This window comes from Balaenoptera ricei, chromosome 1 (genome assembly GCF_028023285.1).
Source record: "Balaenoptera ricei isolate mBalRic1 chromosome 1, mBalRic1.hap2, whole genome shotgun sequence".
Classification (NCBI taxonomy): Eukaryota; Metazoa; Chordata; class Mammalia; order Artiodactyla; family Balaenopteridae; genus Balaenoptera; species Balaenoptera ricei.
In genome coordinates, this window is record NC_082639.1 from 22,066,036 (window position 1) to 22,088,889 (window position 22,854).

The 22,854-nt window shown below is 44.7% G+C and overlaps 1 protein-coding gene across 2 annotated transcripts in view; it reads right to left on the reverse strand.

Moving 5' to 3' along the window:
* Positions 1–6,841: 6,841 nt before the first annotated feature.
* Positions 6,842–22,854, reverse strand: part of PTAFR (platelet activating factor receptor) — a 43,945-nt gene continuing 27,932 nt past the window's right edge. For both annotated transcript variants that reach the window (XM_059896262.1, XM_059896273.1), the window contains exon 2: positions 6,842–10,506. In XM_059896262.1, the coding sequence (XP_059752245.1) occupies positions 9,432–10,490 (1,059 nt within the window). In that variant the 5' untranslated portion in view covers positions 10,491–10,506 and the 3' untranslated portion in view covers positions 6,842–9,431. The remainder of the gene's footprint in view (positions 10,507–22,854) is intronic.

Below are 22,854 nucleotides of genomic sequence, written 5' to 3' on the forward strand. Positions count from 1 at the left end.
CCAGTGTCTTCCTGTCGATGAATGTCCAGCAGGTAGTTGTGATTCTGGTGTTCTCGCAAGAGGGAGTGAGAGCACGTCCTTCTGCTCTGCCATCTTGGTTCCTAATCTCAGCCATTTTTTAAAAAATAATTTTTTGTCTTTTTTTTCCTTTAATAAGTGTATTTATTTATTTATTTTTGGCTGCGTTGGGTCTTTGTTGCCGTGCATGGGCTTTCTCTAGTTGCAGCGAGCGGGGACTACTCTTCATTGTGGTGCACGGGCTTCTCATTGTGGTGGCTTCTCTTGTTGCGGAGCAACAAGCACGGGCTCTAGGCACGTGGGCTTCAGTAGCTGTGGCATTCGGGCTCAAGAGCGCAGACTCAGTAGTTGTGGTGCATGGGCTTAGTTGCTCCATGGCATGTGGGATCTTCCCGGACCAGGGCTCGAACCCGTGTCCCCTGCATTGGCAGGCGGATTCTTAACCACAGTGCCACCAGGGAAGCCCTACTGTAGCCATTTTTAAGTGTACAGTTTAGTGACACTTACAGATTATTGTGCACCGATCACCACCATCCACCTCTAAAACTTTTTCGTCTTCCCAAACTGAAACTCCAAAGCCATTAAACACTAACAACTCCCCATTCCCCTCTCGCCCACCCTTTGTAACCACCATTCTACTTTCTGTTTCTATGAGTTTACTGCTCTAGGCACCTCATACAAGTGGAATCATACAGTATATTTTTTTTGACTGGCTTATTTCACTTATTGTAATGTCCTCAAGGTTCATCCACACTGTAGCATGTGTAAGAATTTCCTTCCTTTTTTTTTTTAAGGAATTTTTTCTTTTTTTAAATTTTAATTTTATTTATTTATTTATTTTTGGCTGCATTGGGTCTTTGTCGCTGTGTGCGGGCTCTCTCCAGTCGCAGCGAGGGGGGGCCACTCTGGAGCATTGTGGTGCACAGGCTTCTCATTGTGGTGGCCTCTCCCATCACAGAGCACGGGCTCTAGGTGCATGAGCTCAGCTGTAGTGGTTCTCGGACTCCAGAGTGCAGGCTCAGAAGCTGTGGCATATGGGCCCAGCTGCTCTCTGGCATGTGGGATCCTCCCGGACCAAGGCTCGAACCCATGTCACCTGCATTGGCAGGCAGACTCCCAACCACTGTGCCACGGGGGAAGCCCAAGAATTTCCTTCCTTTTTATGGCTGAATAATATTCCATGGTATGTATACACTGCATTTTGTTTATCCTTTCATCCCTCAGCGGACACTTGGGTTGCTTCCACCTTTGGCTATTTTAAGTATTGCTGCTATGAACCTTGGTGTTAAAGTCCCTACTTTCAGTTCTTTTGGATATATAACCAGAAGTGGAATTACAGGGTCATATGGTAATTCTGTGTTTAAGTTTTTGAGGAACTACATGCTGTTTTCCACAGCAGCTGCACTGTTTTACATTCCAACCAGCAATACGCAGGATTCCATTTCTCCACAGCGTTGCCAACTCTTGTTATCTTCTGTTTTCATCTCATCATGGTTTTGATTTGCATTTCCCTAACAATTAGTGATAATGAGCATTTTTTCATGTGCTTGTTAGCCATCTGTATATCTTCTATGGAGAAATGCCTATTCAAGTCCTTTAACCCATTTCTTAAATGACTTGTCCGTTTTTTATTGTTGAGTTGTAGGAGCCCTTTATATATTCTGCATATAAATCTCTTATCAGATATATGATTTGCAAATAATTTCTCGCATTCAATAGGTTGCCTTTTAACTCTGTTGATAGTGTCCTTTAATACCCCATCCTTTCTTTTAAGGAACTGATTCATCATTTCCTTCCCAAGGCCCAAATCCCCTGACTCACGCATGTGTCAGGTCTTCTTAAAACACTCTCTGAATGTATTTTATTTTATTTTAGTTTTTTTATTTATTTATTTTTGGCTGCATTGGGTCTTCGTTGCTGCGTGCGGGCTTTCTCTAGTTGTGGTGAGCAGGGGCTACTCTTCGTTGCAGTGCACGGGCTTGTCACTGCGGTGGCTTCTCTTGTTGTGGAGCACAGGCTCTAGGCACATGGGCTTCAGTAGTTGTGGCTCACGGGCTCTAGAGCACAGGCTCAGTAGTTGTGGTGCACGGACTTAGTTGCCCCGCAGCATGTGGGATCTTCCCGGACCAGAGCTCAAACCCACGTCCCCTGCACTGGCAGGTGGATTCATAACCACTGCGCCACCAGGGAAGCTCTCTGAATGTATTTTAGAATGACCTGGGAAGTTAAATAAAAAGAAAGCCAGGCTAATCACACTCTGTTCCTCTTGTTAAAAAACGAAATTTAACTGAGTAGATTATAAAGATCTTATTGGCTTTATTCAATGATTCATGAATCAGGCAGCACCCCATCTAACAGACAGAAAGGAGCTGCACAAAAAGAAAGATTTTTATAGGCAGAAAGGAGCAGGGACAAGGAAGTTTTACTAGAAAAAGCAGATTGTTTGTGGCAAGGTCACCTTCCTTTAGGGGCCAGGGAAGGCAAGCGTATATCAGGCAGATGACCTCACTAGTGCTGATTAGGTAATTTCAGATTGACTGGTTTAAGATTCCATTCCTGGGAGAGGCTGAAACTAATCAAGTTAGGTATTAAGTCTTGGTTTGGTGACTTGGGGTTTAGCATAAGTGACTCCATTTTGGGTCTGTTGTCTTGTTTTTAATACTCTTTTTAACAGTTTCATAATTCTAAGGAAAATTCATATGAATATGAACTTCATGAAAAGGTGTCAGGGAGGTGGGAGGAGATGGGGAGAGTGGAAAAGGAGGCTGCATGAACAACACAATCTATCAGGACAGGATGCAGCGTTTACTAAGTACTTATTCTGTGCCAGGCACTGTTCTAAGCAAATTTAAATCCTCAAAACCACCCTATTGGGCTTCCCTGGTGGCGCAGTGGTTGAGAGTCTGCCTGCCGATGCGGGGGACACGGGTTCGAGCCCTGGTCTGGGAGGATCCCACGTGCCGCGGAGCGACTGGGCCCGTGAGCCACAACTGCTGGACCTGCGCGTCTGGAGCCTGTGCTCCGCAGCGGGAGGGGCCGCGATGGTGAGGTGCCCGCGCACCGCGATGAAGAGTGGCCCCCGCTTGCCGCAACTGGAGGGAGCCCTCGCACAGAGGCGAAGACCCAGCACAGCCAAAAATAAATAAATGAAATTTAAAAAACAAAAAACAAAAAAACCACCCTATTTTGTTGACAGTAAAATTATTCCCATTTTACAGGTGAAGAAACAGAGGCCCTAAGAGGTTAAATCACAGACTAGGTGGAGCCAGAAATTGAACCCTGGCCATGCAGACCCAGCGGCTACTTTACTGATCACAGTGTGACACTTTGTAGGCTTCGGAGTCGGGATTAATCTGCATTCAAACTCAAATGACTAACAAGAACATGATTACAAACCCATTAGTAATCTGAGAGAAATTCAAACTGAAAATAAGTTTTTACTTTACACTTACCAGCAGTTTGAAAGTTGGACATCAAGTGTGGGTGAAGATTTGGGGAAATAGAAACTCTCATGTAATTATGGGTGGGAGTATAGCCTGGTGCAGCCATTCCAGAAGAGATTTGGCAGCTCTTCACCCAGTTGAGTATGAGTGTAGCCTGGGACCTAGCACTGTCACCCCTGGGTATACATTCGGGGAAATTCTTACACTGGTCCATAGGGGAATATCTGGAAGGCTCTCCTCACAGCATCATTTGTAGAAAAGGGAGTTGAAGGCAATCTAAGTGTCCATTGCCAGGGGAATAGGTAAGTAAAATGTAGATGCACATGATGGAGGACAAGACAGATGTTTACATCAATGAACCAGATGTATACACTTCAACATGGTTACATCGTAAAAGCAATGCTGAGTGGGAAAAAAAATGAGACACAGAATGAGGTCCATAGCCCAATTTACGTAAATCATGCCTTTTATGTAAATTTTAAATGAATATGCATGAAAAATAACACTACATTTTCCAAGGATACATAAAAGTCAAAGATATGTATTGAATGTGCTAGAGCTACCACGGAGGATGGGACTGGAGAATGGTGATGAAGGAAAATAACATGCATTCAGATGGAAAAATGGATGAGAGAAGCGTCTTGCAAAATGGAGGTAAGAAAAGGATCTATGCATCTCAGTTCTACCAAGTTATTGCTATGTGACCTTGGATAAGTCATTTCCCTCCTTGATACTTGTTTTTCTTATCTGGAAAATAGGAAGATATGAGCCTTCACATCCTATGTCATGAAGGATGTCTGCAGAGGAAGTCAATGTGATAGAATGGAAAGTGCATAGCCCTTGGACATGACCCACCTGATTGCTGTGTGGCCTTGGGGAAGCACTTCACTCTCTCAGCTTCTGTTTTAAATGAGGTGGTCTCAGGCCTCACTGAGAAGGGGACATTTGAGAAAGGTCTTGAAGGCGAGGGAGTGAGTTGTAGGGATATCTGGGGGGAAAAGTAATTCAGGCAGAGGAAAGAGTCAGTTCCAACCATAGGGAAGGACACGACGTTCCTTTCACAGTGCCTGCCACACGGTCTGTGCTCAGCAGCTGTTGACTATTCACTCACCCCCTTCCCCTCCTCTTGCAGAAATGTCAGGATCCAGGTGACCTTCTAGCTTCAGTGACAATGACACTCTGGCTTCGGAAGTTCTTTGTAACACTGCGTTCACATATACCATCCACTGCAGGAGTGCCCTCTCTAACTGACCACAGGAGCCTCAGCCCGGAAAAAAGTCATTGCTGTTGGGGCTTCGGCCTGCATGGGGAGCACAGGAGCCCTCAGACAGCAAGGCGGAGCCTTCACCAACTGCTCTTCCCTTCAAGAGACCCCCACCCCAGCACACATCAAAGCTAAGACAGTACCTAGAGGGGCTTGAGTGAGGGTACAGTCAAACAGGGAGAGGAAAGAAGGGAAGGGACCCATATTTACTGAGGCAGATCTGGGTTTGAATATTATTCTGCTGCTTACTGGCTCATGTACGCTTACAAATCACTGAAGCCCTCTAAGCCTCAATTCCCCCATCTGTAAAATGAGCATGAAAAATATCATTTCTGTACGGTAGTTGTGAGGACTCAGTGAGATAAGATTTGTGAAAGTGGCAAGCAAATATCTGGGGCTCACCAAAAAGTAGGCCCTTTCTTTCTGTACCAAGTACCTGGGAGGCATCCACTGCCTTATTCAGTCAGCTCAGGTCCTTATTTATTTTATTCATTTCTGTGGGGATTGAATCACCTAACTTTCAAGGAGGGTGTGCGGTTACAGTGAGGCAGTAGATAAAAACTGTGGTTAGCATAGTTACTGGACCAAAACAGGTACTCCATAAGTATTTGTTGGATACCTAGATGGACAGGTGGATGGATGGATGGATGGATGGATGGATGGATAGATGACTGGGTAGATGCGAGGATGGCTTGCTGATAGGATATCCGGGAAAACATGATTTGTATTACAGAAATACCAAGTCTGCACAAAAACCAAGTGTTTTAACAAGAGGGTTTTATTATATCTGTTTGTGGCCTCAGGTCTTAAGCACAGATATAGCATAGATGAGTAAAAATAGGCATAAATGTGCCTAGTTCTAGTCAGCTGTGACCTACACTTACCACTCTTGTGTCTACAATTCATCTGGATGAGGTAAGGGGCCAGGTCTTGCCTGAGCCAATGTTCTCTAAGTGAGATCACTGGTCGTTCCCTGGGGTCAAGGCTGAGATCAGGGGAAAACACAGGGTGAGGACTTCGTGATGTCCAACATGGGTTCGAAATCCTGATTGGTGATGTTTCATTAAAAGAATTATAACTTAGCTTTTCCGGTAATCCTGTCACCGTTGCAAGAAGGGAGAGACACAAGTGCATTCCACGCTATGTAACTTCTGCAATCACATGGCCCCTCTGAGCCCCATGTTCCTCTTAGTAAGATGAAGGAATTGGACCCTACCAGCTTCAAAATGTTCCGATCCTCTGAAAATCCCTGACATCTTTTTTAAAATATGGATGTAGAACTCCGGAAAAATATATATTAAATTTCTTCCTTGCCTGTCTGTAGAGAGTCTTCTTAAACCCTTTCACAATAAGTGCATGTATATGTCAATGTGTGCTTATGCTACACCCTGGGGAAGCAGGAAGCTTTGGAGATAGACAGCTCATTTCTAGGCGTCATGTGAGAAATGTGGATACACTGATGATTATGATTCAGTTCTTGCAACTATACTTTGATTAAAACAATAAAAGATTCAGTTCCTGCCCCCAGCGTAGGAAAGAATACATTGAAATGGATAAACTTCAGTAGTTATTAAAGTATAAAAAAGTTGCACCCTCCCAGACCTAAAATGCTGCTAGGTCAATTAACCTGTCTGGAGGAATTCAGGAAGGCTGCCTGGAAGAGGTGTTCTGGGCTAGGTCAAAAAGAAGAGAAAGCATCTGAGAAGGTCACAACCAGTCAGAGGTCACAGGGGGAGTAAAGGTGGTTGTATCCAGAGTGGTGAGGCAATCATCAGAGCCGTAGCATGAGCTACAACCTAAAATACTCCGCCACCTCCCCTGGGCCTGGATGGGACTGAGACCCTGACTTGTGTGTTGGGGCAACATTCTGAGAGAAGCAAGGGGGCAATCACAAGATACCAACTCGGAACTGCCTGTCTCTTTATTGAGCACTTACTGAATGCAGACCCCGTGCACTTTATATACATAACAGCCATGTTTCCTAAAGTGTGCTGTGCAACTTGTGGGGCATATGAGGTGACTGTAGACAGGACACCAAGAACATTTTGATTTTCTTTTTTTTCTTTTTTTTTAAAATAAATTTATTTATTTTATTTTATTTATTTATTTTTGGCTGCGTTGGGTCTTCGTTGCTGCGCGTGGGCTTTCTCTAGTTGTGGCCAGCGGGGGCTACTCTTTGTTGCAGTGTGCGGGCTTCTCATTGCAGTGGCTTCTCTTGTTGCGGAGCACAGGCTCTAGGTGTGCAGGCTTCAGTAGTTGTGGCTCGCGGGTTCAGTAGTTGTGGCACGCGGGCTCTAGAGCTCAGGCTCAGTAGTTGTGACGCATGGGCTTAGTTGCTCTGCGGCATGTGGGATCTTCCCGGACCAGGGCTCGAACCCGTGTCCCCTGCATTGGCAAGCGGATTCTTAACCACTGTGCCACCAGGGAAGTCCCTTGATTTTAATATTTATGTTTTGTGTTTATGTTTACCTTGTATGTGTGGCAGGTGGCATTTGTTTTCATTTACAATTTAGTTCTAAAGCATCCTTTTAAACAGGTGAAAGTTTTAAAAAGTGACTCAATTTAGAGAAATATATTTCTTGAGTAAACATACAGATGGTACATGGATATTGCAAAATTTACGAGGGGAGTACACAAACGGCTGAAATTCAAGAAACACTGTGCTTTAGCATACAAGCATTTATCTCATTCAGAACTCTTTTGGTTGCAAGTAATAGATAATCACTCAAATCAGCTTAAGCAAAATAAGAAAATGTATCCTAACAGGAAATCTCACAAGGACCCAAAGGAAGCAGCGCAGATGTTGAGCTTCGAGAAGGGCTGGGCCTGGAGGAAGGGAGCCAGCAGGCCCCTGGAAGCACTGCCCCTTCTCTCTCCAGGCCCCTGCGGTCCCCCCTGGTCTCTGCTTTGCTCTGCACATCTCTGTCTTCTCTATGAGCAGAGCCGTTTTCTCTACTACATTCATGCAGGTGCCTCCCTCAACCCTGGCCCGCTGGCCACACACACACACACACACACACACACACACACCCCTCACACACACACACACACAGCTCCAGAGTTTAAATGTGTTCCAGTAAGTGGCCTGCAGAGCCTGAAAGAGCATCCCTGAATCTTGCTACTTATTCCCAAGCGAGAACCTGACTGGCCCCACCAGAGCCAGACGCTCACCTCTCATCCCTTCAGCTCCTATCGGAGGGTTAGGGGGAAACAAATTCTCAGAAGACGGGAGAATCTGGGATGAGCAGTCAGCCTGACCAAGAGGTTTCTGCTCCTCATAACTCTATGAGGCCGGAAATTCAGTTCACAGGCCCTGGGCAGGAAGTGACAAAGCCACAGCTTGAACCTGGGTCTGTGTGACACTGAAGTTCAAGTCCGCTGCACTATCCACCTAGTCACCACCTGCTAAGTCCAGCCCACAGCTGCCATCCCAGACCCAAGCAGGTCTCTGGCCCATTGGGAGGCATTTATCAAAATCAGCCCAGTATGCGGGAAACGAGGATCCCAGCTTTGTGGGGTCACTGGCTGGAAGGGAAGATGATTTCTGGAAACCAGGGAAGGCTCCTCCAAGCCCCTGGGTCTGAGGCTGTCAGGTTCACACTGCAGGTGCTCAGGGTGCGAGAGGAGGCTCAGGCATCTAGAACTCCTCGAGAGAAATTTTCACCTCTCTTCTGCACCCAGAGCTCAAAGTGCCTGCCTGCCCTTGGGATTCTAGTTGCTCTTCTCAGCTCGTGGCAGCTACGTCAGAGGGGCCTCGCAGAAGGTGAGGTGGGGAGCGGAGCTGACGGGCTCCTTCCGCTCTGGAGGCCTTCCTGCAGGCACTTCTCAGCCTAACCGTCCTTTCCCACGGAAGCCTCTGGGCATCGCAGTGGCCTGGAGGGCCCCGATTCGGCTTTGAGGGGACTTTGCCCACCCACAGTGGGTGGCTGTCCTGCGGGAGTTTCTTCATCAGGGTCCCTTGTTGAGACAGAAAGTGGATGTGGGTGTTGTGTCTCTCCCGCTGCCCCAGAGCTGCCCCAGGCCTGAGGTGAGGCCTGTGCGGAAACACACATCTGCCCCAGGAGACAGGCTCCCCGTCCTAGCTTTCGGTCTCTGCATGTTTTATCTTCTCTGCTCACCACTCAGTACAGGTTGTTGCATGACTCGGGAGAAGGTTCCACCAAGCCACTTCCCCTAAGAAGTGTCACAAAGACCTTGTGCCTTTAGGTAGAGACTGGGTGGCACCATCCTAGCTCAGAAGTCTGTCCCAAAGACGGTGCCACACGGCGAGGGAAGCATCCCTTTTCCAAAACCCCTTCTCTGACTTTTTAGTGATAAAGGGAGTGGTTGCCCAAAACTTTAGGACTTACGCATTTGGGACTGCTGTCCTGCTAGGGTGAATGGGGTGGCTCAGTGTGAACCCCCAAGGACCACCCCGGCCCTGACACTCCTTCCAGAACTATCAGACTCAGGTGCTCAGGATGAGGTTACCAACCAAGGTTATTATGGCATGTGCCCAAAGGTGGCTGAAAGGGCTCATTCAAGTTCTGGATTTCCCAGCAGTCTGGCTCTGCCAGCTTCGACACCTTGGTGAGGTAGCCTCCATACCTAATGGGCCGCCACTGCCCAGGGAGGAGGTGTCAGGGCCACATCAGACACCCCTTCCTCCCCCAGGTCACTCCATGATGTCCATGGAGGATAGGCCTCTGGGTTCCAACAATCCGGGACTAATCTTTGAGGGAATTGACAGGGACCTGTTTGAGCGGCATGACCACTTCGGTGCCTGTCTCCATGGTGGTCCGGGAGCATTTCCGGCTGCTGCGCATACTGTAGAACTTCTCCGAGAGGTGCTTACGGAACTTCTTGGTGAGGAAGCAGTAGATGATGGGGTCTAAGACACAGTTGGTACTAAGGAGGCAGAGAGTGACCTGATGTGCATCATTAATAGCCTGGTGGAAGTTGCTGTTCTGGAAGCCCAGCTCAGCCAGGGTCCAGGGCAGCTGTACAATGTGGTGGGGCACAAAGCAGATGATGAACACAGCCAGGACTGTGCAGACCATCCAGAGTGCCCGGCACTTGACCTCCGCACTGCGCTGCATCTGCACCGGCTGTGTGAGCAGCGTGACGATGATGACCAGGTTGCAAACGAGGATGATGAGGAAGACGAGGAAGAAGCTGAACACGAGGAAGACGTGTATGATGAGGACCGGGATGCTGCCCTTCTTGTAGTGCTCAAAGCAGCGTGTGACATTGCCCGAGCCAGTCTTGTTGGGCACTGTGTTGGTGGAGTCCAGGATGAAGAAGTAGGATGCAGCGGCCACAATGGCCACCCAGATGATCAGGGACAAAAGGATGCCACGCTTGCGGGTGGTGACCTGAACGGTCTTGATGGGCTGTGTTACAGCCTGGAAGCGGTTATAAGTGATGACGGCCAAAAAGGCCACTGAGCAGTAGGTGTTAATGAAGAAGAAGCAGCCAGCCAGGTTGCACAGGAATTCAGGAAGAATCCAGTTGCCCTCGTTGTAGTAGTAGATGATCCACAGGGGCAGGGTGACCAGGAAGAGCAGGTCAGCCATGGTGAGGTTCATCATGAAGATCTTTATCTCATTGAATTTCTTGGAAGGGTACAGGCGGGCAAAGACCCACAGCACATAGCTGTTGGCGAGGACCCCGAACACAAAGATGATGCTGTAAAAAATTGGGAAGAGGGTGTATCGGAACTCAGAATCCACACGAGAGGAATCATTTGCCTCCATCACTGTGGGCTGGAATGGGCAGCTGGTCATAGGATCCTACCTGTGCCTGGAAGACCACACAGAAATTCTGGTTAATGAAGGGCTAACAAGGGACTATCTTTTTACTCAGTTCCAAGACTCCCATTTTGCACATTTTAAACACTCTAAAGTTGATGGCATTTTCCAATTAATTGGCAATTTTTTTCTTCCTACATAAAATAATGGTGTGTTTTTTAAATGAATGGCCTCTGACAGTCAATAAAATCAGTGGCAATTCAGTTTCTTTTCTCTTGTTCCATTTAAAAATATACTTTTTTATTCTCTAGCTTGTTTTGACTTAGAGTTTTAGATAATCTATTCCTGGTGATGAAACAGATGGAAATTTAAATTTTTAAAAAAATTTAAATTCTACGGTTTTTAATTTCTGACAAAACTTGAATATTTTTCTTTTATTTATTTATTTTTTTTAAAGAAATTCACGTTCTTTTATTTATTTATTTATGGCTGTGTTGGGTCTTCGTTTCTGTGTGAGGGCTTTCTCTAGTTGTGGCAAGTGGGGACCACTCTTCATCGCGGTGCGCGGGCCTCTCACCATCATGGCCTCTCTTGTTGCAGAGCACAGGCTCCAGACGCGCAGGCTCAGTAATTGTGGCTCACGGGCCCAGTTGCTCCGTGGCATGTGGGATCTTCCCAGACCAGGGCTCGAACCCGTGTCCCCTGCATTGGCAGGCAGATTCTCAACCACTGCGCCACCAGGGAAGCCCTTGAATATTTTTCTATTGATGAAATTTGAGATAAAAATTTTGATGGTAAAATGTCTTATGTTAAAAAATAATTCACGTGCTCATACGAAATCTAGAAAATACACAGATGTATATTAGAGTCACCCAGAGAATGAAATAGTAGCTATATATTAGAAAGGATGAGTTAGATCTGATTGTACTGCCATGTAAAGTTGTCCCTGGATAATATTGTTAAGTAAAACAAAACAAAACAAAAAAGTTGGTATGACCCCGTTATATACTTGTATATGATATAGAAAATGATCTAGAAGAATACCCCTCAAAGCGATGACAGTGGTGAAACCTCTGGGAAGGTGAGGTGGGCTTGGTTGGAAGTATAATTACTTTACATTTTTTTTTGTTTGTTTAAACTTTTTAGGAGTGTGCATTGCTTTAGTAATTTAAAATTTTTAAGTATAATTTTAAAAGAAAAATATATAGTGGAGAAGCCCAATAGACAATACTTTAACCAAGTAAACAAGAGTAGCATCATCATTAGTAAGACATGTCAACATCATGTACCCCTGGTACGATGTACTGACAAGGACACAACACTACTTCTGTGGTATTCTTGCCAAAAATGCATAATCTCAATTTAGCCATGAGAAAACATCAGACAAAGCCAAATTGTGCAACATTCTACAAAATGACTGATCAATAGTGTCAAGGTCATGAAAGACAAGGAAAGACTGAGGAACTATCATAGATCAGAGGATATAAAGGAGACATAGGACAACTAAGTGCAAAGTAGGATCCTGGATTGTACCCGGGAACAGAAATATTGTTAGGGGAAAACGGGTGAAGTTCAAATAAGGTCTATAATTTAAATAATACTGTATCCATGTTCATTTCCTGGTTTTGATCATTGTACTGTGGTTTTATAAATTGAGAATGTTGGGTGAAGGGCATATAATGAACTCTTTGTACTATCTTGCAACTTTTTTGAAGGCCTAAAATTATTTCAAAACAAAAAGGTGTTTGTTTGTTTTAAGTATGGTTGACCCTTGAACAACACAGGTTTGAACTGTGTGGGTCCACTTATACATGGATTTTTTTTTGATTAATACAATACAATACAATTAATATAACACAGTACAAAAATACAATACTACACGACCCATGGTTGGATGAATCCACAGATACGGAACCCCACAGAAGGAGAGCCAACTGTAAAGTTATAAGCAGATTTTCAACTGCAGGGAGGGTGGCGCCCCTAATTCCTGTGTTGTTCAAGATTCAACTGTACATGAAAGAAGATTAAAAGTAGCCATAATCGCACTACCCAAAGTCTGGTTCATTTTCAACAGTTCTTTGTCCCCATCCACCGTCCAGAAAAACCAATTCCTCCCTCCTCTCTTGTCCCTCCCACTATGTTGCCATCACGTGAGCCTGGAAGCCCCTCTTATGTTTGTGTTGCAGCTGAGGGGGATGGGATGGCAAGAGACTTGGGATTAAGCAAGGCCCAAGGCTCATCATATATCATAGTAGAGTGAAAAGAGCAGGGAATAGGCAGTGAGAAGCAAGGAAGACAATTAACACTTAAGAGCACCTCTTTTGGAGCCAGGCACCCTGCTCAGTGCTTCCACACGCATTACCTCCTTTGAGTCTCGCACAAGTCCTTTGAGATAGGAAGTAAGATCCCCATTTTACAGAATAGGAAACGGAGTATAGAGTGGTTATGTGACTTGTCCAAGGTCACACAGCATTAAGGGATTGAGCCAAGATCTCAAATCTAGCTCTGTCTTCATTTGTTCATTCACACATTCAATCAAAAATATTTCTGAACACCAGCTGTGTGTCAGGCTCACTGCCAAACACAAGAGAGGCAGGGTGAACATGACCGACAGGACCCTGCCCTCAGGGAACTTAGAGTCTCGTGGGGGCGATAGACAAAAGCAGTGTAAACAAACATAGCTGCTATACGAAGAAAATAGGGTGCTGACATGGAGAAGAAAACAGAGATCTACTTTTTTTAATATAAATTTATTTATTTATTTATTATTTATTTTTGGCTGCATTGGGTCTTTGTTGCTGCACACGGGCTTTCTCTAGTTGTGGCGAGCGGGGGCTACTCTTCGTTGCAGTGAGCGGGCTTCTCATTGCGGTGGCTTCTCTTGTTGTGGAGTACGGGCTCTAGGCACGTGGGCTTCAGTAGTTGCAGCACATGGGCTCGGTGATTGTGGCTCACGGGCTCTCGAGCGCAGGCTCAGTAGTTGTGGCGCATGGGCTTAGTTGCTTTGTGGCATGTGGGATCTTCCCCCACCAGGGATCAAACCCGTGTACCCTGCATTGGCAGGCGGATTCTTAACCACTGCGCCACCAGGGAAGTCCCAAGATATCTACTTTGAAAGGAGGTGACATTTCCATTGAGGCCTGAAAGAAGAGCCTAGGAAGAGAGTTCCAGGCAGAGGGATCTGCATGAGTCTAGCACTGGGGCAGGAAAGAGATTGGTAGGTTCCAGGAACTGGAAAAAATGCCACCTGGTGGCCCTTGCCCTGACCTCTGGCTGCCACTCCACCCTCATCTCATGCCACCTTCTCACCAGGCTCCAGCCAAAATGGACTTCCCAGGTGGGTCTTCAAACCCACCCAGAACTCTCCTGCTTCAGCCTGTACACATAAGCCATGCCACTGCCTTGAACATGCTTCCTTATCCACACCCCACTGCCACCTGGCCAACTCCAACTCATGTTTCAGACCTTAGCTGAATTTCACTTCTTCAGGGAGGTCTTCAATGACCTCCAGGTCAGGTCAGGTCCCATCTCAAAGCTCCCCGTACTTCTTCTTAAATCTTAGCACAATTGTAATCGTATTCATGTTTGTATGATTGTTTCACACTCTCCCACGTGACTGTGAGCACCGGCAGATCAAGGACCTTGTCTGCCTAATCAACACTATTCCCAGCACCATGAATCGATAAATAAAAGGAATGCGTAATAAGCCTTGTTAATTACACCCACCCCTTAGGAAGCCCCAGAGCAGTGGAAACACTTGAAGAAGTCTATAGATACTTACAGGTGAGTTTAAAGAAACCACTGGCTGTAATTAGAATTTTTCTCTTGATTGAGAAAAATTTTGTTCTTTGTTCTATTTAGTATATGGTGGTGGTTTGTCTATGTTAATTAAATAAATGTAGGTTCCATTATTCCAAGAAATCATTGCGATTCCTTTAAAAACAAAAAACTCACCCTCAAGTCGCACTGTGAATTACATAGTTGATTTGAATTACATACTTTTATTCTGCTTCCTCAGCAGCAAATTGCTAGCTTCTACTCAGCTGGGATCTTTTCTACTCCTAAAGGTGACCCTGCCATCTGATCCCAAAGGTGTAAGATAATAACTCTCAAAGGGTGGTCCATGCAAACGAGGGATGAGAGAGGAGGTCTATCTCTGAAAATTTTCAGGGAATCCATGAGGTCAAAATGATCATCATAATAATACCAAGACATTATTTGTCTTTTTCACTGAGTTGACTGACATTTGCGCTGACAGTACAAAAGGGTGAGCAAAACTGCTGGCTCCTTAGCACCAATCAAGGCAGGGACACCAAACTACCATAGCAGTCATATCCTTCACAGCTATGCATTCAGTGTAAAAAAATTAAAAAAGAAAAAGCCAATTTCACTTTATTTTTTAATTTTTTTTACAAATTTTTAAATTCTTATTTATTTTTGGCTGCATTAGGTCTTTGTTGCTGGACACAGGCTTTCTCTAGTTGTGGCAAGCGGGGGCTACTCTTCGTTGCAGTGAGCGGGCTTCTCATTGCGGTGGCTTCTCTTGTTGTGGAGCACGGGCTCTAGGCACGTGGGCTTCAGTAGTTGTGGTTCGAGGGCTCTTCCCAGACCAGGGCTCGAACCCGTGTTCCCTGCATTGGCAGGCGGATTCTTAACCACTGCACCACCAGGGAAGCCCAGTACACATCTTTTTAATAATCTGTGTATCGGAATGGGAAATACACATGAAACATCTCTGCTGCAAACTGGAGTAGAGTGGTTGTCTTCAGAAAAAGAACCAGTGACATTGTTTGAGTTGTGAGCTGAGCTGTTTTTTGGATCATCATTATCACTTGAAAAAATGACTGGCAAACTATGGCTTTTCAGAGACTTGGGTATCTGGCAGACTTTTTCTCAAAAAGTCACTATATAAATTGATCCTGTCACTTCAAGGAAAACCAATGATGGGATTTTGCTGCCATGATTAAAATTTGAACTTTCAAGAAAAGATCAAAATTTTTGGAAAATCTGTATCTGCCAGCATGAGCTTGACAGCTTTCCAATATCAAAGAATTTTCTGATGAGATTGGTAGTGATATTAATTAATACAATTTTTTGATATCTTATAATGAAAGGTCAATATCTGGAAGACCTGTATATCGCAGTGAACCAATATTTTTCAAATGAGGAAAGCATGATGTTTCAAAATTACATAGAGGTAAAAGATTCAAAGGGCAAGATAGACCAATACATTGCCTTGTTCACGGATGACAAAAAGTTTGTTGATATGATTCAGTATACATTGCAACTAACTTTTAAGAAACTACCATTTGTGGAGTTCTGATGTAGAATCAAAGAAGAGTATCACCAATTATTTGAAAAAGCCATTAAAATATTCCTCCCTTTACAAATACACATACATCTGTGTGAGGGCAGATTTTCTTCATATACTTTAACCAAAACAACATATCACAATAGACTGAGTGTGGAAGTGAATATGAGAATCCAGCTGTCTTCTATTAAACCCAACATTAAAGAGATTGGCAAAAAAAAAATGTAAATCAATGTTACTCTTCTCCCTAAATTGCTTATGTTTTGAAAACTTTAGTTATTTTCCACTAAAAACATTATTTATGTTAACATGAAATGAGTTTATTATTGGTTTTTACGTTTAAAAACAAAAATTTTTAGAATGTCTTAGTTTTAATTTTGAAGAGGGTAAATATTGGTAGATATACCCATGTAAACAAAAGTTCTCTGGGGCCCTCAATAATTTTTAAGAATATAAAGAGATCCTGAGACCAGAAAATTTGAAAATCAATGCTCCACAATCTCAGTTCACCACCCCGCCCCGTCCCCCCATTTCCTTTGAGCCTAAGACGCCCATTCATCTGGGACTGGCCTTGTTTCTTTTTCCTCCTGGACCCTCGTGCCTTGCCTTACGGGACCCTGTTCCTGGGGCCTGAGAGGCGGGGGTGGGGAGCAGCCCACAGCTGGGAGGTGTGTGGTGCTCATCTGGGTCTTTGAGGAAGTCACATCCCTATCCACCCCCAACACCCTATCCCCACCCCTAAGTAAGTCCTGTCCTCTTCTTGGGTTTAGGCTCCAGCACAGTGGAGTAGGGACAACTGTCCTCCAGAAACTATCCTTCTCCAGGCAAAGGACTCCACTCAGGACATCCTCCTGGGCCCTGCCCCTTATACCACCCCTGCCCAGGCCTGTTGAGAAAGTCTTCCCATGAGGATCAGGATTTGAATAAGGCTCACGAGGTGCTCACCTGGGTGCAAAATTTAAGGGAGCGCCAAAAACCTCAGTAATCAAGATAAATAATATTTGGATCATTTGAAGATCATTTGCAATCATTTGAAGAATCAAAATCAGTATTACTGATGCTTCTTTTTGCCCCAGGCTCTAATACGGCCCTGCCTGGCACTATTATGATCCTGTCTTCATTTAAACTTTTGGTATTTTGTTCATCATGGATTTTGGGGGGTTTGGGGTTTTTTTTTGGTATTAATTGATTTTTTTTTTAAAAAATAGTCTCACCATGTGAATGGGGCACACACAGAATAGCCCAGCTCACCCATTCAGTCACTCATTCATGCCTTCACTGGACAATCTCACTGCTGCCAGCCTGGGCAGAGTCTTGAGGCCTCTGAGAACAGACCTCGTCTTTGTCCTTCTGTGGCTCACAGGCCATTTCTCAAGAGAGAGATTCAGAAATAGATAGGTGCTAAGTGTTAGGATGGTGGAGGTTCTAGATGTCAGGGTCATTCTGAATGGTGCCTGTGACCCAGACTTGACGGTGAGGAACGACTCCTGCTTATGCTGAAGGAAGACAAGGAGTTAACCAGATGCAGCTGGGAGAGAGGAAGACGTCTGGAAGAACAGGAGAGGATGTGCCTTGTTCTCAGGGAACTTGAGAAGTTTGGTTTGGCTAAAACTTAAAAGGTGGGTGGGGTGGTGGTGAGGAGAGACAGGACCTACAAAGCAAGCATCAGTCAACTGAAGTAGAGTCTTGCATACTAGGCTAAAGGAGTTTGTATTTGATTCTGCTGGAAATGGGGAGTCATTGGAGGATGTGGAGTTTCAGGTTTATGGAATACGACTTTGACGTTGTGTACAGAATGAATTGGAGTGGCCTCAGGTCAGAGGCAGAGAGATAACAAAGAGATAACTGCAACTGTCCAGAGCACCAAAGGGAAGCTTGGAACATGGCAGAGTGGATGGAAATGGATGGCTGTGAGAATGATTTGGGAGATGGAATGGACAGAACTTACAGATGCATGGGATAGTGGTTGAGAGAAAGGGAGGAGACACGGATGGCCAGGTTTTCTGGCCCAGATGACTGGAGGTGGGTGGTGTCTGTCTTCACAGAGATGAAACAGAGGAGGAAGAGTGTGGGGCGTAGAGGATGAACTTCGTGGGGGCCATATCACAGGTGGAGTGCCTGAGAAACACCCAGGAGGATCCAGGGTTACACCCTGAAGAGCCCAACATTAAAAGAGAATGGACTTCCCTGGCAATCCAATTGTTAAGACCCTGCGCTTCCCTTTCGACAAAATTCAACACCCATTTATGATAAAAAACCCTCCAGAAAGTAGGCATAGAGGGAACCTACCTCAACATAATAAAGGCCAAATATGACAAACCCACAGCCAACATCATTCTCAATGGTGAAAAACTGAAACCATTTCTTCTAAGATCAGGAAGAAGACAAGGATGTCCACTCTCACCACTATTATTCAACATAGTTTTGGAAGTCCTAGCCATGGCAATCAGAGAAGAAAAAGAAATAAAAGGAATCCAAATCAGAAAAGAAGAAGTAAAACTGTCACTGTTTGCAGATGACATGATACTATACATAGAGACTCCTAAAGATGCCACCAGAAAATTACTAGAGCTAATCAATGAATTTGGTAAAGTAGCAGGATACAAAATTAATGCACAGAAGTCCCTTGCATTCCTATACACTATGATGAAAAATCTGAAAGAGAAATTAAGGAAACACTTCCATTTGCCACTGCAACAAAAAGAATAAAATACCTAGGAATAAACTTACCTAAGGAGACAAAAGACCTGTATGCAGAAAACTATAAGACACTGATGAAAGAAATTAAAGATGATACAAACAGATGGAGAGATATACCATGTTCTTGGATTGGAAGAATCAACATTGTGAAAATGACTATACTCCCCAAAGCAATCTACAGATTCAATGCAATCCCTATCAAACTACCAATGGCATTTTTCACAGAACTAGAACAAAATATTTCACAATTTGTATGGAAACACAAAAGACCCCGAATAGCCAAAACAATCTTGAGAAAGAAAAACGGAGCTGGAGGAATCAGGCTCCCTGACTTCAGACTATACTACAAAGCTACAGTAATCAAGACAATATGGTACTGGCACAAAAACAGAAATATAGATCAATGGAACAGGATGGAAAGCCCAGAGATAAGCCCACGCACATATGGTCACCTTATTTTTGAAAAAGAAGGCAAGAATATACAATGGAGAAAAGACAGCCTCTTCAATAAGTAGTGCTGGGAAAACTGGACAGCTGCATGTAAAATAATGAAATTAGAACACTCCCTAACACCATACACAAAAATAAACTCAAAATGGATTAAAGACCTAAATGTAAGGCCAGACACTATAAAACTCTTAGAGGAAAACATAGGCAGAACACTCTATGACATAAATCACAGCAAGATCCTTCTTGACCCACCTCCTAGAGAAATGGAAATAAAAACAAAAATAAACAAATGGGACCTAATGAAACTTAAAAGCTTTTGCACAGCAAAGGAAACCATAAGCAAGATGAAAAGACAACCCTCAGAATGGGAGAAAATATTTGCAAATGAAGCAACTGACAACGGATTAATCTCCAAAATTTACAAGCAGCTCATGCAGCTCAATATCAAAAAAACAAACAACCCAATCCAAAAATGGGCAGAAGACCTAAATAGACATTTCTCCAAAGAAGATATACAGATTGCCAACAAACACATGAAAGGATGCTCAACATCACTAATCATTAGAGAAATGCAAACCAAAACACAATGAGGTATCACCTCACACTGGTCAGAATGGCCATCATCAAAAAATCTACAAACAATAAATGTTGGAGAGGGTGTGGAGAAAAGGGAACCCTCTTGCACTGTTGGTGGGAATGTAAATTGATACAGCCACTATGGAGAACAGTATGGAGGTTCCTTAAAAATCTAAAAATAGAACTACCATACAACCCAGCAATCCCACTACTGGGCATATACCCTGAGAAAACCATAATTCAAAAAGAGTCATGTCCCACAATGTTCACTGCAGGTAGGAACAGGATGGTCAAGATGTAGGAGGAGGACCAGGGGACCACCACGCAAGACCCGACAGAGGAAAGTTTCAAGAGTGTGGCAGCAAGTGGCCAATGGTGTGAAAAGCCTCAGCGAGATCCAGCACAATGAAGACAGGAAAGCAAACATTGCACAGGGCCACTCAGAAATCTATCTCCCTGATCAGATGGACATAGTTTCCTAAGCATGCGTTCAGGAGTGAATGAGAGGCAAGGAAGTGGAAATGTCAAATTCTCGTTCGAGAAGCTGAGTTAAGCAAATAAAGGCTGTGTGTGGACCTTTGTGTGTATCTTGATTTAAACAAACTAACTGTAAAAAATATATATATACATTTGTTAGACAACTGGGAGAACTCAAACACAAAGTATTAGATGGAATTAAGAAATCGATGCTGGGAATTCCCTGGCAGTCCAGTGGTTAGGACTCGGCACTGGTCGGGGAACAAAGATCCCGCAAGCTGCAAGGCACAGCCAGAAAAAAAAGAAAAGAAATTGATGCTAATTTTGTGAGGCTGTGATCGTGATATACTGGTTATACACTTTCAGATTTTTAATTTCTTATCTATTATACACACATACTGAAGAATTTATAGGTAGGATTACACAATATCTCAGTTTTGCTTTAAAATATTCCAGGAAAAACATGCCGGTGTGCTAATCTCAAGTGAGAAGCAGCTTCCCAGGAACTCAACCTGCGACAATGTGTACTCAGGTCCGTCCTAACCCAGAGCCTCCCCAGTCCACACGGCCCTCACAGGAGGCCCAGCAGAGGTAGGCCTCTTCCTTTCAGATACAGGACCAGAATCAGTGTGGACGTCTTGGGCGGAACCCCTGCCTTTGCCAGTAGCCTCGTCCTTGGCGCCTCCAATACCCACCACCCAGGCCCTTCCTACTTCTGCTGCCTTCTCTCCTGTCACAGGTCCCCAGGTGACTCCCACTCCCTTGGCCCTCATCCCAAACATAATGCCCAGATGTCCCTTTGCATCAATAGAACCCTTGAAATCACCCAAAATGTAACCAGCCTAGTCTCCTCTGGGTCTGGGGGCTCATACATCCACGCCTTCATTCATGCTCCCCTCCCTCTCTCTGCCCAGCTGACTACTGATCATCCTTTAAGGCTGCTCAGGCCTCCTTTCCTCCAGGTAGTTTTTTTTAAGCCTCTCCGACTCTTTCACATCCTGCCTCTCCTCCAAGACCTGGTTAAGTGCCCATCCCCTGGGCTCCCAAAGCTCACTGAAATTGCCTGTGTGTGTCCTCCTGCCACTAGGCCTTAACTTCTTGAGGAATGAGACCATGTCCATTCATTCACCTGACACCCTGCTGAGTGCCCGGCACTGTGTTGGGGACACTGCAGGAATAAAACAGGCAAGATTCTGGCCCTTGAGGAGCTTATACTCTAGTCATGGAAAACAGACAAAAATAAGTACAGAGATAAATGAACAAGGTAATTTCAAATTGTGATGAATTCAGTAAAAGAAATAAAAATAGTGACATGATGAAGATTGGATAGAGGGCTACTTAAAATAGAGTGACCAGGGAAGGCTTCTCAGAGGAGGTGACATATAAATGAAACTAGAGGCAGATCTACCATGAAGCCAAGGAATTAAGCTTTAAGACCCCTTCCTAGGCCTTGTTTCTAACTATATATTTATAATTTGGTATCTCTTAAAGAGGGGCCCACATATTGTATAAGCTTCAGAGTCCTACAAAACCTGTGTCTTCCCCTGGCTAAAATCTAAAGAGTGAGAAGGAATAAGTCAAGCGAAAATCTAGAAGAAGCATATTCCAGGCAAAGGGTATCACGTGCAAAGGGTCTGCAGTGGGAATAAGTTCATCATATTCTGAGCTAAAAATAAATGTGTCACGTTCGGGGAACTGAAGGGTCAGTGTCCCCAGAGAAATGGGAAGAGTAAGATGAGATCTGAGGGCAACAGACCCCAAATCACTCCTACGCCATGGTAAGGAGTTTGGGTTTTATTCTATAGACATCAGAGGGCCGCTGGACTATGTCAAGCACACGAGCAGCAGGATCTGACTCTCTCCAGCTGCTGGGCAGAGAATAGGTGGTAGAGGACAAGAGTGGAAGCAGAGAGACTATGTCAGAGGCAAGAGATGGTGGCGACATGGACCAGAAAGTAGCATTTCCAATTCCTCTCTCCATCCCCAGCACCCAACACAAGCTTGGCCAGAGTAGGAGCTTAACAAACATTTGTCTAGTGAACAAGTATCTAGCAACTAACAAGATTGACTCTTTTGTGAGGGCTGCAAGAGGGCTGACCCAAGAAGATGGTAGAGGCCTGATCTCTCCAGTGACAAAAGAGCATCAGTGGCTGCCTGCCCCCCAGAGCAGCCTCCAGACAAGGCAGAGTGAGCCCTCTACAACCTCATTACTCAAAGTGCGGTCCTTGCACCAGCAGCATCAACATCACCTGTGAGCTTGTTAGAAATGTAGAACCTGACTCTACCCCAGACCCGCTGTTTCAGCATCTGTATTTTAACAAGATTCCCCGGTGATTCGCGCGCACACTGAATTTTGAGCAGTGCTGTGCCTCCACACACTGTCAGCCACATACTTGCCTGTTCTAACACCTTCCATGGCTCCCCATTGCCCAGGACCAAGTGCAAGCTCCTTCCCCATCTCATCTCCCACCAGCCTCTACTACCACTCGCCCTCTACTCCAGCCACAATGAACTTCTTGCTGCTTCTCTAAAAACGATTTCTCCGCAAACCTCTGTGCCTTTGCACATGCTGTGGCCCCTACTGAGAATGCCTTTTGCCTATTGCTTTACCTAGCAAAATCTCACTCATCTTTGAAGACCTAATCTAAAGAGTGCTTCCTCTGGGACGCCTTCTCTGTCTGCCCCAGGCAGAATGAGTTGCCTCCTTCTCTGGGTTGCCATGGTACTGGGCACATTCCTCAGCATAGCATCTGACACTGTATGTTGTAAATATTGATTTCTGTGGATGTTTCCTCGCCAGGCTGAGAGCTTCTTGAGGGCAGAGACTAGATCTTTTTTATCTCTTTATCTTCAGTGTCAGACATTAAAGACTGAATGAACGAATGA